The sequence below is a fragment of the Ascaphus truei genome, chromosome 15 (assembly GCF_040206685.1).
Source record: "Ascaphus truei isolate aAscTru1 chromosome 15, aAscTru1.hap1, whole genome shotgun sequence".
Lineage (NCBI taxonomy): Eukaryota > Metazoa > Chordata > Amphibia > Anura > Ascaphidae > Ascaphus > Ascaphus truei.
The window spans coordinates 49,814,988-49,831,341 of NC_134497.1; the positions used below are offsets into that span (position 1 = coordinate 49,814,988).

Below are 16,354 nucleotides of genomic sequence, written 5' to 3' on the forward strand. Positions count from 1 at the left end.
GTTAATTCCCACGTGTGATGCTAACCAGGAGTAGGCGATATTAAGGATATTAAGGAGATAGCCTAAGGCTAAGGCCCCGTTGCACGCGTCCGCACGGCTGTCGTGCTTGCCGGCGGCGCATGCAACTCACTGCGCCGCAATCTGTGGTCTGCAGGAAACTTTTTCCGGTGCGGGGGGGGGGGGGTGTCCAAAATGGGTGGGGGGCCTGGCCATGATGTGAGGGGGCGCGGCCATGACGTGAGGGGGCGGGACCGCCCATCAGCCGTTCAGCCCCTCAACTCCTCAACCGCTGAGCCCCTCAACTCCTCACACACAGACAGGCACTCAGGCACACACACAGACAGGCACACACACAGACAGGCACTCACGCACTCAGGCACACACACAGACAGGCACTCACACAGACAGGCACACACACAGACAGGCACTCACGCACTCAGGCACACACACAGACAGGCACTCACACAGACAGGCACACACACAGACAGGCACTCACGCACTCAGGCACACACACAGACAGGCACACACACAGACAGGCACTCACGCACTCAGGCACACACACAGACAGGTACTCACACAGACAGGCACTCGGGCACACACACAGACAGGCACACACACAGACAGGCACTCACGCACTCAGGCACACACACAGACAGGCACTCACACAGACAGGCACTCACGCACTCGGGCACACACACAGACAGGCACACACACAGACAGGCACTCACGCACTCAGGCACACACACAGACAGGCACTCACACAGACAGGCACTCACGCACTCAGGCACACACACAGACAGGCACACACACAGACAGGCACTCACGCACTCAGGCACACACACAGACAGGCACTCACGCACTCAGGCACACACACAGACAGGCACACACACAGACAGGCACTTACGCACTCGGGCACACACACAGACAGGCACTCACGCACTCAGGCACACACACAGACAGGCACTCACACAGACAGGCACTCATGCACTCGGGCACACACACAGACAGGCACACACACAGACAGGCACACACACAGACAGGCACTCACGCACTCAGGCACACACACAGACAGGCACTCACACAGACAGGCACACACACAGACAGGCACTCACGCACTCAGGCACACACACAGACAGGCACTCACACAGACAGGCACACACACAGACAGGCACTCACGCACTCAGGCACACACACAGACAGGCACACACACAGACAGGCACTCACGCACTCAGGCACACACACAGACAGGTACTCACACAGACAGGCACTCGGGCACACACACAGACAGGCACACACACAGACAGGCACTCACGCACTCAGGCACACACACAGACAGGCACTCACACAGACAGGCACTCACGCACTCGGGTACACACACAGACAGGCACACACACAGACAGGCACTCACGCACTCAGGCACACACACAGACAGGCACTCACACAGACAGGCACTCACGCACTCAGGCACACACACAGACAGGCACACATACAGACAGGCACTCACGCACTCAGGCACACACACAGACAGGCACTCACGCACTCAGGCACACACACAGACAGGCACACACACAGACAGGCACTTACGCACTCGGGCACACACACAGACAGGCACTCACGCACTCAGGCACACACACAGACAGGCACTCACACAGACAGGCACTCACGCACTCGGGCACACACACAGACAGGCACACACACAGACAGGCACTCACGCACTCGGGTACACACACAGACAGGCACACACACAGACAGGCACTCACGCACTCGGGCACACACACAGACAGGCACACACACAGACAGGCACTCACGCACTCAGGCACACACACAGACAGGCACTCACACAGACAGGCACTCACGCACTCGGGTACACACACAGACAGGCACACACACAGACAGGCACTTACGCACTCAGGCACACACACAAACAGGCACTCACGCACTCAGGCACACACACAGCCGAACGCACAAAACAGGCACACAAGCAGCTCTCCTCCCCATTGGCTGACTCGCGTACCACGTGACGCGTCAGCGCTGAAAAGCACAATCCAGTTGTAGCTCCAGCAGGCTGACGCGTCACAGTACGCAGTCAGCCCTGCCGGACGGAGGCAGCGGGGGCAAGGACCATTCAATTAAGGGTCTGATGGCCCGTGGCTGCCCAGCCGCAGCGGGTTCGCAGCCTTATGGTTATCCTAAGCATTTTGTAATCCCCTTAATATTTTACCACCTCTGTTGCCAAGCTATCCCACAAGTCTACCACCCTTTCCATGAAGGACTCCCTCCCTCTACCCCTGAGCCTCCCACCCTTCAGCTCTAGTCTTCAGTAGTGGACAGACAGACATTGATGTGTACGCACTATGTAAAAAATGAAGTGGACACGTTATTGTATATGATATGTGCGCTTCAATTGATATTTTCCCTGTTTGAGTTGCTATATGATAATCTTGTGATCTGTTCTATGTTTCAGATGCAGTATTTGGATTCACTAAATGGAGAAGACCTTCTGCTAACTGGTGAAGTAGCCTGGCGCCCCCTTGTGGAAAGCGATCCCAAAAGCATCCTGAAGCCACCTGCCCCAACATATAATGACGAGGGACTTTAAAAATACCCTTAGTGGACATGTGTAATCCTGTATAACGCTGAGATGAAAGCCAATACGTGTGCAGTCGCAAGATCGTCAGGGGTGGGGGGGGGGAGGGAGAAAGAAAGTACTGCGTGTTAGCTGGTACAAATGCAGACATTGTGTGTAGTTTTTGAGTGCATTAGTTTACATGAAACAATTCAGGGAATTAAATAAAATGGCACAGACGGTTTCATTAACTCTTTAATGCCAGAATGACCAGCAAATGCATTGGGGTTAAGCAAATTCCTGTACCAAAAGTCTCAAAATTTCCTCTAACTTGAGCAATTTCACGTTTGCATCACTATTCGCCTCTTGAATTAATATCACTGATACATTTGTTTAAGCCGACATTTTAAAAACCACCTTCCTCTTCTCTTCCTACTACACCTAGGAGCAGTTGTACTATAACATTAGAAGATTCTGCACATATGCATGGCAACATTATTATAAATATGTCCATGATGGTTTAAGTTTGTAATGTAAAACTTCATAACACAGTGGTCCCTGTTCAATGTGCTTTTATGTTGTCCTGCTTGGGAAACCGGTAGCCACATTCAAATACAATCTTCTTCATTGAATACAACATGTTGTACAGGGTCAGTGTGCAGTTATTGGGGGGGTTTATTCCAGTAGGAGAGTGGCTTTTCTACTAGCGCCTTTCCACTTACACAAAAAGAGACGGTGAACAAAACTTTTGGGGACACTCCTGGAACAAGACCAGATGTCCCACAGCTTAGGAAATATTGACCTCAGATGTACCAGCAATGACAACCAATCAATCAGGGGAATATCTTGCCTCATTACAAAGATCCCCTAATGCGTTGGCCACCAATGTCCTTGCCAGCCACATTTCCCATACATGTCATTGTTTCCTGAACTGACCGTCTTCCTGTGTAAAACTGAATCGGAGGCAATGATTCTTTGAACCTGAGTTTCCAACACAAGCCAGTTTATAATACCAATGTGTTAATTTCTCTTCTTTGTTTGCTACTGAATAGCAAGTACTGACAATTACTATTTTAACATGAAAATGCACAGATGTAAGGAACATATTAGGAATTATGAGACAGTCATGTTTTATACCTGAGTAACAATATAGTTGTAGTTATCAATTTGTAATGTTGAATTAAATGCATACACAAGTTTAATAGACTTCTGTTTTTGTTTTTGAACCTTTCATTATCAGTGTATGTTGTCAAAATGTTACAGGATTCCTCAGTGGCACTGTTTTTGAAGAAGTGATAGATAAATACTGTATACTGTTGAAAATGAGGCAGATGAGGACCACCTATCTATAACTATATATAGATATATATATATATATATATTTATATATATTATCTGTTTCGTTTTTTGCTAAGATATCTCTATTTATGTGTGTTAATTAAATGGTTGAATTGCCATGTATTGGCTATGTCATGTCTCCTTTATTTGGAGCAAGTCTCGCTTTTTGCCATGGATCAATTGCCCAGTAGAATTCAGTGGATAACAATTCTTACCGGTTGATTTACCCGAGCTCAGAAAAATTTGATTTAATCAAATGTATTACAGTGGCCACTTGATGATCTTTTTGACCAGGAAGACCAATGACGCATTAAAATTATATAGATTTTTACTCGTCCTATGATATGCGTGTTTTGTAACGCCCTCAACGCCTACTAGCATTTTCTAAATCAAAAGTTGACACATGCAACACATAAGGGGCATGGTGTATAAAGCAAGTATACACATACAGGGGAACAAATAAAGACACCTGCCCCCCATAAGGGGTATAGTATAAAGAACAAATAACTGTAAACACATTCAACCCATAAGGGACATAATATGCAAAACAAATATACATATGTAAACATATACAACCCATAAGGGTTTTAGTGTACAATATCCCGTATGGCCAAATGCTACAGGAAATTGCTCAAAGGTAACAGATTTTGAGGAGCAATCTAGAGTTTTAGCCAAAAGATTTGCTGAGAAAGGTTACGATTCATATCTTGTTAGTAGGTCCACTCAGAAGAGCAAGGATTACCCGAGAGACCAGTTGTTGATTTCCAAATCTAAAACAAAAAACACACAAAAATACAGTACACGAGTGTGGTGATATCACAGGGTTTTGCATGCAGGAAAATAAAATTAGAAAGATGTTTTTTTTTATAACTTTGATTTTATTGTGTTTTTCAAAAGTATACATATACAGATATAACCACTGAAGTATTTTTACCAAAACAATCTCTTCCAAGAAAAAAACACATATTCAAGAAAACTGGAAGGGAGAGGGGGTAGACAAGAAGGAAGGGGGGGAGGGGTGTGGCGCAGGTCCAACTCCCGCCGGGTCACTCTGTATGTGTTATTTTACGACACCTAACGACTCCCTAACCTTGGTCCTGTCCGGACCGTCTCAACGGGGGGGGACGGTACTAGTCGCCCTTACAGGCTATTCACAAAGGGCGTCCCGGGTCCCACATTCATCTATGAGCACCCGCCTCAAACCACCATCAAGGGAGAACACATCTGCATCTATCAAAGCAAGATGGTATCTTTCTCCACTCCCGGGATGTCCAGCTGGACCAACCAAGGCGTCCAGGTTTTTAGGAAAATTTCGCCAGTGTCATTAACTAAACTCGTTAATTTTTTCATCTGGCATACAAACCAAATTCTGTTCCGAATCTTGGGAATTGATGGAATTTCGGGCTGTTTCCATAATGCTGCGATCTCACACCGCGTGGCTGTTGCGAAATAAGCAACCAATTTATTACTTGCTTTATTCAGACCCGGTGTCGGTCAGTTCAGGAGGAACCGCCACGGGTCCAAGGGGATTTTGAGGACAAGAATCCTCTGAAGCCAATCTCTAATCTCTCGCCATAGCGGACTAACTCGCGGGCAGGACCACAGCATATGTAACAGGTCAGCCTTTACTCCTCACTGTCTGGGGCACAGTGGGGAGTACCCTGGTACAAATTTAGATAATTTCATGGGAGTGTGGTACCATCGCATTCACACTTTATATGCGTTCTCCCTCAATGTCTTACATATAGAACTCTTGGCAGATGCCGTTACTATCTTATCCCAATCCTCTTCATCTAGTACTTCTCCTAAATCTTTCTCCCATTGGTCCATATATTTCAGTTTTTTATCTACCTTTCCCCCTGAACCGATCACTTCTCTGTACAATTGCGATATGAGTCCACTAGTATCAGTCTCCACTAGACAGAGCTTTTCAAACATGGTTAGTGGGGGTCTAGGGGTAATTTTATTATAGAATGCTCGCAGTTGTAGGTATCTGAAAATCTCAGAGAGGGGGAGGTTCTTATCAGCACAAATTTGTTCAAAGGGCTTAATGTCTTTTCTCCCCTCTAGATCTCGAAGTCTAAGTATGCCTAATTGTTTCCAAATTGTAAATTCCTTTCTGGTCAGACCTGGGGCAAAATATGGATTGCCCCATAACGGGGTCATCAGCGAACCTCTGGATGAAAGAGAGCACCTAAATTTATTGGCCTCCCAGATAGCCAGTGAATTAGCCATTGATGCCAGCAGGTTTTTTATCAGCTTTAAAACTTTTTTGGGTAACCAGATCAAGCTCTTCAACTCCGTTGGGGAGCAGGTTTCGCTCTCCAATGCTACCCATCTCTTCTAATCAGGGCTTGTGTGCCATTGGGAGATTTGGCATAATTGCGCCGCTTTATAATAGGATAACAAACAAGGTACTGCCAGCTCTCCCGCCAATGTTGTTTTTTTTAGAATCATACCCTTTACTCTCGGTTTTTTCCCCTCCCATATAAATTTGGATATGGCAGACTAAAGTGAGAGTATGTCCTTCAGTCTAAGTGGCACCGGTAACGTCCGGAACAGATAGAGGATGCGTGGGAGGAGATTCATCTTTATGCTATGGATCCTTCCGATCCAAGATATCTTAAAGGTCGCCCACTTCCTGATATCCTCTTTTAGAGTGTGGATCAGTTTGGGGTAATTTGCTCGATATATACCGTTGTAATCTTTGGGAATGAGCACTCCTAAGTATTTCACTCCTGTTCACTAGCCTTTTGGACCAACTCAGTGTGTTGTCTGCCTGGGAGGTTAAGACCAGTTTAAGCTCGATTCTGGTGTTATGTTCTGGTCTTTGAGGAGAGCCGAGTTATGACCCTGCTTATGTTTGAGTAGTAGCTCCCTAAGTTTAGATTGCAAGGTGACAATTTTCTCGTTTCTCTCTCTTTTCCTTTTTGCCACCAATTTAATTAGAGTCCCTCTTAGGGTTGCCTTGTGTGCTTCCCAGGGGACTGAATGGGACTGAACACTCCCGGTATTAATTTGAAAGAATTGATCTATTTCCCTGCCAATTACTTGTTCTAACTCTGGGACCTTTAAGATTGCCTCATTTAGTTTCCAGTTTGCCAACGGCCTGTCCAAGAAATTTTGAGAGCACCCTAGCTCTATGGGTGCATGATTCGACCATGAAATATCATGGATCCCTGAATGGGGGATCTTCAGGACCAGTCTGCTAGAGACCAAAAAGTCATCGATTCTGCTGTAGGTGGAGTGGGGGTGGGAGAAGAAAGTATAGTCCCTTTCTAATGGGTGCATTTCCCTCCGTATGTCCACTAATTGACTCTCAGCCAGCCCTTCCCGCAAGGCTTCGATGTAGCTTCCCTTGTTGGGTTTATAGGGGCCCGATCTGTCCATCTTTGGGTTAACCGCTACATTAAAATCTCCCGCTAGTATTATGTCTCCTCTAGCTACTGATTTTAGCGTATGGAAGAACTTCTTAAAGAAGGAGGGAGCTTGCTCACACGGGGCATACACTGTAGCTATCGTTATTGGCTGTGCTTGTATGGAACCTACGATTACGAGGAACCTTCCGTCTCTCTTGACTACCTCTTCTACAAAGGGGAGATTGTTATGGAGTAGGATTGTCACCCCTCTCTTCTTTTCATTCCTCGCTGAGGAAAGATAAAACCTCTTAAAACTTTTATCCCAGTATTTGGGGGCGCTTCTAGTGCTGAAGTGCATCTCTTGGAGCAGCGCAACGTCAGCCTGCTTACGCTTGTAGTCCACAATCGCTACTCTGCGTTTGCCCGGGCTGTTCAAACCCTTAGTATTATGGGATACTATGGTCAACGACATTGGTCCTCTTCATATGAGCTATTATATTCTATATTGCTGCTGTAAAACTGTTGTACCCGGGGTCCCCCCAGTTTGTTAACCCAGACCGGGGACAGCACCCGCACCACAGGGAAGGGGAAGGGGTGGGAGAGGGGGAGAAGGTAAGGAAAGAACAGATTAATTGAGGGGCCGAGACTGACCATGATCAGCATCGGTCCCTTTGCCCACGAGCGTACCCTATGCCACTGGAGGCCCAGAAGGGACCTCTCAAACCCCGACTGCCGTCGGTGGTTGGGTGCCCGAGGGACTTGTCTGTGCATGGGGGGGCAGCCAACCCAGGCGGTCCCTAAGCCAGCACCCTCCGTTAAATAATCATATAAAAAAATTATTACCGTCAAACTATATATCTAACTAAACCAGTGTAGTTACAGAACTTAACCTATATACAGTGAAATTAAACATATCTTGGCAATCATCTCCGTACAGCTTTTCACCCCCACCTTTCGTGCTTCGTGTGAACTTCATTTCTGCGGCAGAGTTCAGAGCAGGCAGCTCTCGTCCCCCTCTAAGGCCCACTTCGATCGGGGTCTCAGTCCCTCTGGTTATATAGACTACTCTGTTGGCTGGTCTTGTAGCCTCGATCTAGCTAAACCCTAGTCCACTGTCTCTCTCTTCTCTCCAGATGAGATCTTTATTAGATATGTCCAACCCTCCCCCCTCTTCCCCCAGTCGCCCCTCCCCCACCCTCTACCAGCATCTTTGACTTCATGATGGGGGCATATCGTCCTCGTAGGCTCGGTTCCTTGTGTGTGAAGGCTGTGAGCCCGGTCAGCTGGGTCAGCTGGGGTCTAACTCGATCACAACCATGCTATATTCCCCTCTAGGCCAAGCAGTCAAGCATCCCCTCGTTGGCACTCCCGAGGACCTCGACTGTGGGTGAGTGGAGAAAAAGGTTAAGCATCTTGCCCCGCACATACCTGGATGACCCCCTCAGATCTTTCCTTCCTAGCCATCTTCTTTCTCCCCCGGTCAAACTCTGGGGTGTCCCCCCTCACATCCCTCCCACCTTGCTGGAGGAGTGTCTCCCGCTCTGCCTTTACCTGCTCCCTCTCCCATATCTTCCTCCTCAACGTATCCTCTCGGTCCCCCCTCACTCTCTTGCCCCCTCTTCCCCCCCCTCTCTCCTTCCCCTCTCCCCCCCCCCCTCGCTTCCCCCCCTCTATCTCCCCCCCTTGCTCCTCCCCCCCTGTATCCTTCCGCTTCTTTCTCCCCCCCTCTTCAATTCCTCCCCCCTCCCTACCCTCCCCCCTTAGGTAGGCATGGACTACTTATGTCGTTTTTCCTTGAATTTTATTCATTTTGGGGCGCCCCTGGTCTCTTGCTCCCGTCTGCGCCCCCTCCTTAGGAGCAGCGGAGATCCACCGGGCTCACTTTGCGCTCTCGCCACCAGAGGGCTTCCCCCTGCGATCCACTCCCGTCCTTCCAAGCTGCCATGTCGCCTCACGCCACCAGGGGTCTCCTTCAACATTCCTGCTGCAGTCAAGATGGCCGTGCTGCCGCTTCCTGCCTCCAGGGGACCTTTTCCCACTCCTTCACGAGGTAAGATTAAAATGGCTGCGCCGCTCTCTTCCCGCCACTAGAGGGGATCAGCTACCCACCAACTGAGCCCTATGAAGATCTGCGCCGGGGATGGCTTCTTTAAGTCCAAGCTTGGGGGTGATTGACACCGGAGCAACACTTAAGCACAGTGTTTGCTCCGTGTCGGCTCCACACGCTGCCAGGACGCCTCCGGGGCTGGAGCCTCTGCTGTAAGCTGCTGCTGCTCGGGACCCAGGAAAGAGGTAGGTAGACCAATTCTTTTCAGGAACTCCGCGCCCCCCTCCATTTATTTCAAGGTTGTCGCCACTCCATTTTTTATGACCATGAGTCCGAATGGGAACAGCCATCTATATCGGACACCATTCTCCCGCAGGACTTTGGTGATGGCTGACAGGGCTCTTCTTTTGGCCAGGGCCTGGGGGCGAGATCCTGAAACACCTGCAGTTTCACTCCCTCAAACTCCAAGGCCTTAGTCGCTCTGGCAATCTGGCAAATGCTTTCCTTGATTTTAAAATAATGCAGCCTGATGATTATATCCCTCGGCGGGTCACCTTGCTGCGGTCTGGAGCGTAGAGCTCGGTGACACCTGTCAAAGTGCAGGTCTGCTACAGACTTGTCCGGCAGCATATGCTGGAGCCAAACATACTGGACACCTAACAAGCTCCTATTGAACCCCCAAAATAACCACAACATATATATATATATAAGCATATGAGTGTCACAGAGGAGTGCTACTGAGGATGGCAATATATATTTAAAACCAGAGACAGAACATAAAACACAGACAGAGCTCAGTGCACATCCAGTAAAACTCATACACGGTACAGTGCCTAAATATATATGTATAAATATCTATTAAATAAAATGGTCTTTTAGTTTAACATTTTGGCCAAATTGTTGTAAACCCCTGAGCCACTGCACGGCAGACCACATTCTCAAGGGTCCCTAACACTAATATAAATTCTTAATAACCTGTGTAATACCAGGAAGAATGATTTATAATAAATCTGTCAATATTAGTTGCAAAGTTCTAAGTCTGATTGAAGCTTTTATTAACCTGTACATTACCAGGAAAAGCACTCTGTATTAGATTTGTCACAATCATACTGCAAGCAAGCAAGTTCCCCTGAGAGTGGAAGATGCTATGGAGTGAGCTTTTAACCATTTAAATGTGGGAGGGGATAAGCTTCAATTAGGTAGGAGGTTGCCACCCTCCAATCAGCTAAGACTAGCTGAACAAGAATTGCAAAACATACTGGACACCTAACAAGCTCCTGTTGAACCCCCAAAATAACCACAACATATATATAAGCATATGAGTGTCACAGAGGAGTGCTACTGAGCATGGCAATATATATTTAAAACCAGAGGCAGAACATAAAACACAGACCGAGCTCAGTGCACATCTAGTGAAACTCATACACGGTACAGTGCCTAAATATGTATAAATATCTATTAAATAAATGGTCTTTTAGTTTAACATTTTGGCCAAATTGTTGTAAACCCCTGACCCACTGCACGGCAGACCACATTCTCAAGGGTCCCTAACACTAATATAAATTCTTAATAACCTGTGTAATACCAGGAAGAATGATTTATAATAAATCTGTCAATATTAGTTGCAAAGTTCTAAGTCTGATTGAAGCTTTTATTAACGTGTACATTACCAGGAAAAGCACTCTGTATTAGATTTGTCACAATCATACTGCAAGCAAGTAAGTTCCCTTGAGAGTGGGATATGCTACGGAGTGAGCTTTTAACCATTTAAATGTGGGAGGGGGTAAGCTTCAATTAGGTAGGAGGTTGCCACCCTCCAATCAGCTAAGACTAGCTGAACAAGAATTGCAAAACATACTGGACACCTAACAAGCTACTATTGAACCCCCAAAATAACCACAACATATATTTAAGCATATGAGTGTCACAGAGGAGTGCTACTGAGCATGGCAATATATATATTTAAAACCAGAGACAGAACATAAAACACAGACAGAGTTCAGTGCACATCCAGTGAAACTCATACACGGTACAGTGCCTAAATATATATGTATAAATATCTATTAAATAAATGGTCTTTTAGTTTAACATTTTGGCCAAATTGTTGTAAGCCTCTGAGCCACTGCATGGCAGACCACATTCTCAAGGGTCCCTAACACTGATATAAATTCTTAATAACCTGTGTAATACCAGGAAGAATGATTTATAATAAATCTGTCAATATTAGTTGCAATAAAAATATTTTATTTAATAGATATTTATACATATATATTTAGGTACTGTACCGTGTATGAGTTTCACTGGATGTGCACTGAGCTCTGTCTGTGTTTTATGTTCTGTCTCTGGTTTTAAATAGGCTGGAGCCAGTTAGATGTGTATTCTTCTGGGTCTGTCACCGACTCCGGGACCCCCGCAGGCGGATGTTATTACGCCGGTCCCGGTTTTCAGAATCCTCCTGCCTGTCCTGAATCTCTGCAATCATTTTGTACAGTTGGGCTGTGGATTTTTTTTTTTTTGCAGTGATCTAGCGTGTGAGTCCACTTTATTTTCTAGTGTGTTTGTTCTTTCCCCCAAGCTATCAATGTCCTTCCTAAGTTCCCATGGTTCTTTCTGAAAGAAGGTCTTCATCTCCGAACAGAAAGCTTTCATATCTTTCCGAGTGACCCAGTCTTGTCTGTGACCTCTGCTCTACTTGCTGGTCTGCTCGTAGACCGTTCGCTCTCTGAATCGGAGCCCGCCATTTGTCTGCTATCCTCCCCTCCACTCACTTGCGACGGCTCTCCTTTCTGAAAATAGTCGGTCACCACCGAGGTTCTCTTCCGTGATACCGCTCTCTTTAGCATCCTCAGCAGCTCCGGTGAGTGAATTTCAGCTTTTCGCTGTGTTTTACTGTTTTTATTATTGATTATTTATTCATGTGCCGATAGGGACGGAGCCTCTCACTTAGGCGTCCATACACCTAGCCGCCGCGCATGCGCCTCAAATTAGAAAGATTTTTAAGAAACATTGGGGTGTCCTTCAAATGGACCCCATCCTACATGACACAATTACAGCAAAACCCAAAATAGGTTTTAGAAAATCCAGAAATATTAAGAACATTCTAGCCCCCAGTGCATTGAAAAAGATAACTCCTAATGCACCATTGAATGGGAATTTTCTATCGAAACCTATGGGTAATTACATATGCGGAAAATGCATGATAAGAGAATGTGAGGTAACAACTGGTAAACACTTTATTAATTGCCGTACCACATTTGTTGTATATATCATAGATTGCCCTTGCAAACTGTGGTACGTGGGTAAGACAATTAGACCGCTCAAAACAAGGATTGGAGAGCATGTTAATGGTATCAAAAATGCCCAATGGTAAAACGGATGGACTGCATTTTAAAGGAATCGAAATTGTTCCAAGAGATGTAAGGAGAGGAGAGCTAACATTCTCCTACAAAATGAACAGTTTTGGATTTATAGCCTCGGCAGTAAGGCACCTCGAGGTTTGCATAAATTAATAGAACTGGTTCCCTTCTTGAAATAATATTTGCCTTATCCATAACTCCATGACATCCAGATCCTGTGCTTTGAATGCTTGTTGCTTGGCATATTTCTTTACTTGTTATATGGAGGAATCTCAAGATTCAATATCATCATGGTATTTATATTCCATAATAGGTTTACATCCTTTAATATGGATGATTGATATAAATATATATATATTTTGTATACGTATATTTGTTTTGCATATTATGTCCCTTATGGGTTGGATGTGTTTACAGTTATTTGTTCTATATACTATGCCCCTTATGGGGGGGCAGGTGTCTTTATATGTTTCCCAGTATGTGTATACTTGCTTTATACACCATGCCCCTTATGGGTTGCATGTGTCTTGAGTTGTATGTGTATATTTGCTTTATAAGTTATGCCCCTTATGGGTTGTATGTGTCCTTATTTGTTTCTCTGTATGTGTTTATTTGCTTTATATACTATGCCCCTTATGGGTTTCATGTTTTTACAGTATGTGCTTTTCCCTTTGTATGTGTATAATTACACTCTTTAAGTTATACTGTATGTATTGTGGCAGGATGGCCGTGGTTAGTGAGGAGACAACACAATTCTTCCGGTGAAATAATATGCTGGTGGATTTATTTGTCCAAAAATATAACAAAACAATGGGTGCTCTATCCCTTTAAGTAAAACAAAACATAAAGAAAAGCGTATCCCCGGTAGGCTTAACCCAGTTTAGTTAGCTTCCCTATCTACCCAGCTGTTTAACTAAGCTAGACCAGACCAACAATATTTGGTAATACCACTTGGCTCCTTACCTGGGAGCTTTATTCCATTGGGACAGCATTCTGTAAGTCTGTGGAGCCTGTGTCTGTCTGTCAGCTCTACTCTGTCCTCTCTCAGTGTTTGAGAGAGACTGCTGCTCCAGAGGCATTTCCTCTTCCTCCTTTTAAAAGCAGGTGAGCTTACTTAATTAGGATCACCTGTTGCCTGTTTAATCACCTGGGTTAACTCCTCGTGAACTGGGAAGCAGGCATACTGCCACCTCCTACTAATGTATACAGAGTCTATGACTGTCACATATCCCCCTCAGCATAACATTACCGTGTGGAGCGGCCTGTGCACCCTAGAAAGTACGTCCGCATTCCCATGCAGTATGCCTGGCCTATGCTGAACTGTGACATTGAAGGGTTGCAATGACAGAAACCAGCGGGTAACCCTAGAAATATTTTCTTTGTTTCTATGCATCCACTGTAAGGGTGCATGGTCTGTGATGAGGGTAAAAGGCCTGCCTAATAGGTAATACTTTAAAGTGTCTGCTGCCGACTTTACGGCCAAACATTCTTTTTCTACCATGGCATGTCTTTGTTCACGGGGACACAATTTGCGGCTTAAATACAAGACCGGGTGTTCCTCATCTCCTACAAAGTGGGACAGGACTGCTCCGAGACCTACTTCGGAGGCATCCGTTTGTAGAAAAAATTATTTTGTCAAATCCGGGGCTACCAAGACAGGGTGACTACAGAGCGCGGTACGTAGGTCTAAAAACGCGGTCTCTGTCACTGTTCCATTTTGCCACATCGGGTGCCCTTGTTTTTACTAAGTCTGAAAGCTGTGCAGCCCAGGTTGCAAAATGGGATATAAATCGCCTGTAGTAACCCGCAATGCCTATAAATGTCCTAATCTGTTGCTTTCTAAGGGGTCGGGGCCAATTCTCAATGGGTTCTACTTTATTGAGCTGGGGTTTCAGTCCCCCTTCCCACAACATAGTCCAGATATTATTCTTCTGCCAAGCCGACTGAACATTTAGATGGGTTGGCTGTGAGACCCGCCTCTCGAAAGGTTCTCTACACTGCCTCAACCTTTTGTAGATGTGAGGCCCAATCTGGACTATGAATTAACACATCATCTAAGTATGCTGAGGCATAGTTCGAGTGCGGCTGTAACAATTTATTCATCAGCCCTTGAAAGATTGCAGGCGCCCCATGAAGGCCAAAGGGTAAAACAGTATACTGGAAGAGGCCATCAGGTGTGGAGAAGGCCGTTTTCTCTTTTGCTGACTGTTAATGGGATTTGCTAATAACCCTTTGTAAGATCTAAAGTGGTTAGAAAACGAGCCCTCGCCAAACTTCTCAATTAACTCGTCTACCCGGGGCATAGAATAGGCGTCAAACTTCGAGACTTCATTGACTTTTCTAAAGTAATTACAAATCCGTATTGACCCATCAGGCTTAGGTACAAAAACAATAGGGCTGGACAATTGACTATGGTACTCCTCAATTACCCCTAGGTCAAGCATCTTCTTTACCACTGTCTGAATAGCCCCTCTGCTGGTTTCTGGGATCCTATAAGGTCTTATCTTAATGGCTATTCCCGGCTTGGTAACTATATTATGGGAAACCACCCTAGTTTTCCCTGGTGCGCTGGAAAATACGTCCCTGTTCCTATTTATCAAATCTACAGCTTCCCCATATTGTTCAGGAGTGAGCTCTGCCGATATTTGAACTAGTGGATCCTCCACTTTCCCGGATTTGTTAGCTAACACCGTCAGACATACCTATCTATCCTTCCAGGATTTTAATAGATTTATGTGATAGATTTGCTCTACCTTCCTCCGATCTGGCTGTCGAATGTTATAATTTACCGGGCCGACCTGTTCTAGGACTTCATATGACCTTGCCAATGTGATAACAGCTTGATTTCTGCTGTGGGAGAAAGCACCATTAATCGGTTCTCTGGTCGGAATCTGCGAACCGTAGCATTCCTGTTGTAAAGGTTCTGTTGGGCCTTCTGTGCCTCTTCTAAATGTTGTCTGGCTATGGGAGTAACATGAGCAATGCGTTCTTTTAAATCTTCTACAAATTGGATGACATTCTTCCCTGGAACAGCTTTTTGCTCCCACTCTTCTTTGAGGCTATCCAGAATCCCTCTTGGGTGTCTCCCATACAGCAGTTCAAACGGGGAAAACTCTGTAGAGGCCTGTGGTACTTCTCAGATAGTAAACAAGAGATAAGGCAACAAGGTGTCCCAGTTCTTCTGATCACTAGCAACCACCTTCCTCAACATCATCGTAAGAGTTTTATTAAATCTTTCTACCAGTCCGTCCGTTTGCGGATGGTAAACAGAGGTTCTTAGGGACTTTATTTTAAGCTCTACGCATAATTCTCGCATAAGTTTAGACGTAAACGGGATGCGCTGATCTGTCAAAATTTCCTTCGGTATTCCGAGACGGGAGAATACTTGTAACAATTTCTTAGCTATATCTTTGGAGGAAGTATTACATAAAGGCAACGCCTCTGGATAGCGAGTGGCATAATCTAGAATTACTAGGATGTATTGATGACCATTGGCAGATTTCTCCAAGGGACCCACTATATCCATAGCAATCATCTCAAATGGAATCTCAATAATAGTCATAGGAATAAACGGGGCCCTCAAGCTTGGTCAGGGGGCTGCCAACTGACACTCGGGGCAGGAGGCACAGAACCTTTTTACTGCATTATATATCCCTGGCCAGTAAAATCTTTTTAGGATTCTTTTCTG

The 16,354-nt window shown here is 45.7% G+C and overlaps 1 protein-coding gene across 3 annotated transcripts in view; it reads left to right on the forward strand.

The window, feature by feature from the left end:
• UQCC1 (ubiquinol-cytochrome c reductase complex assembly factor 1) overlaps positions 1-3,768 on the forward strand; it is a 353,269-nt gene extending 349,501 nt beyond the window's left edge. For all 3 annotated transcript variants that reach the window (XM_075572585.1, XM_075572586.1, XM_075572584.1), the window contains one exon: positions 2,465-3,768. In XM_075572585.1, the coding sequence (XP_075428700.1) occupies positions 2,465-2,599 (135 nt within the window). In that variant the 3' untranslated portion in view covers positions 2,600-3,768. The remainder of the gene's footprint in view (positions 1-2,464) is intronic.
• The last annotated feature ends 12,586 nt before the right edge of the window (positions 3,769-16,354 follow it).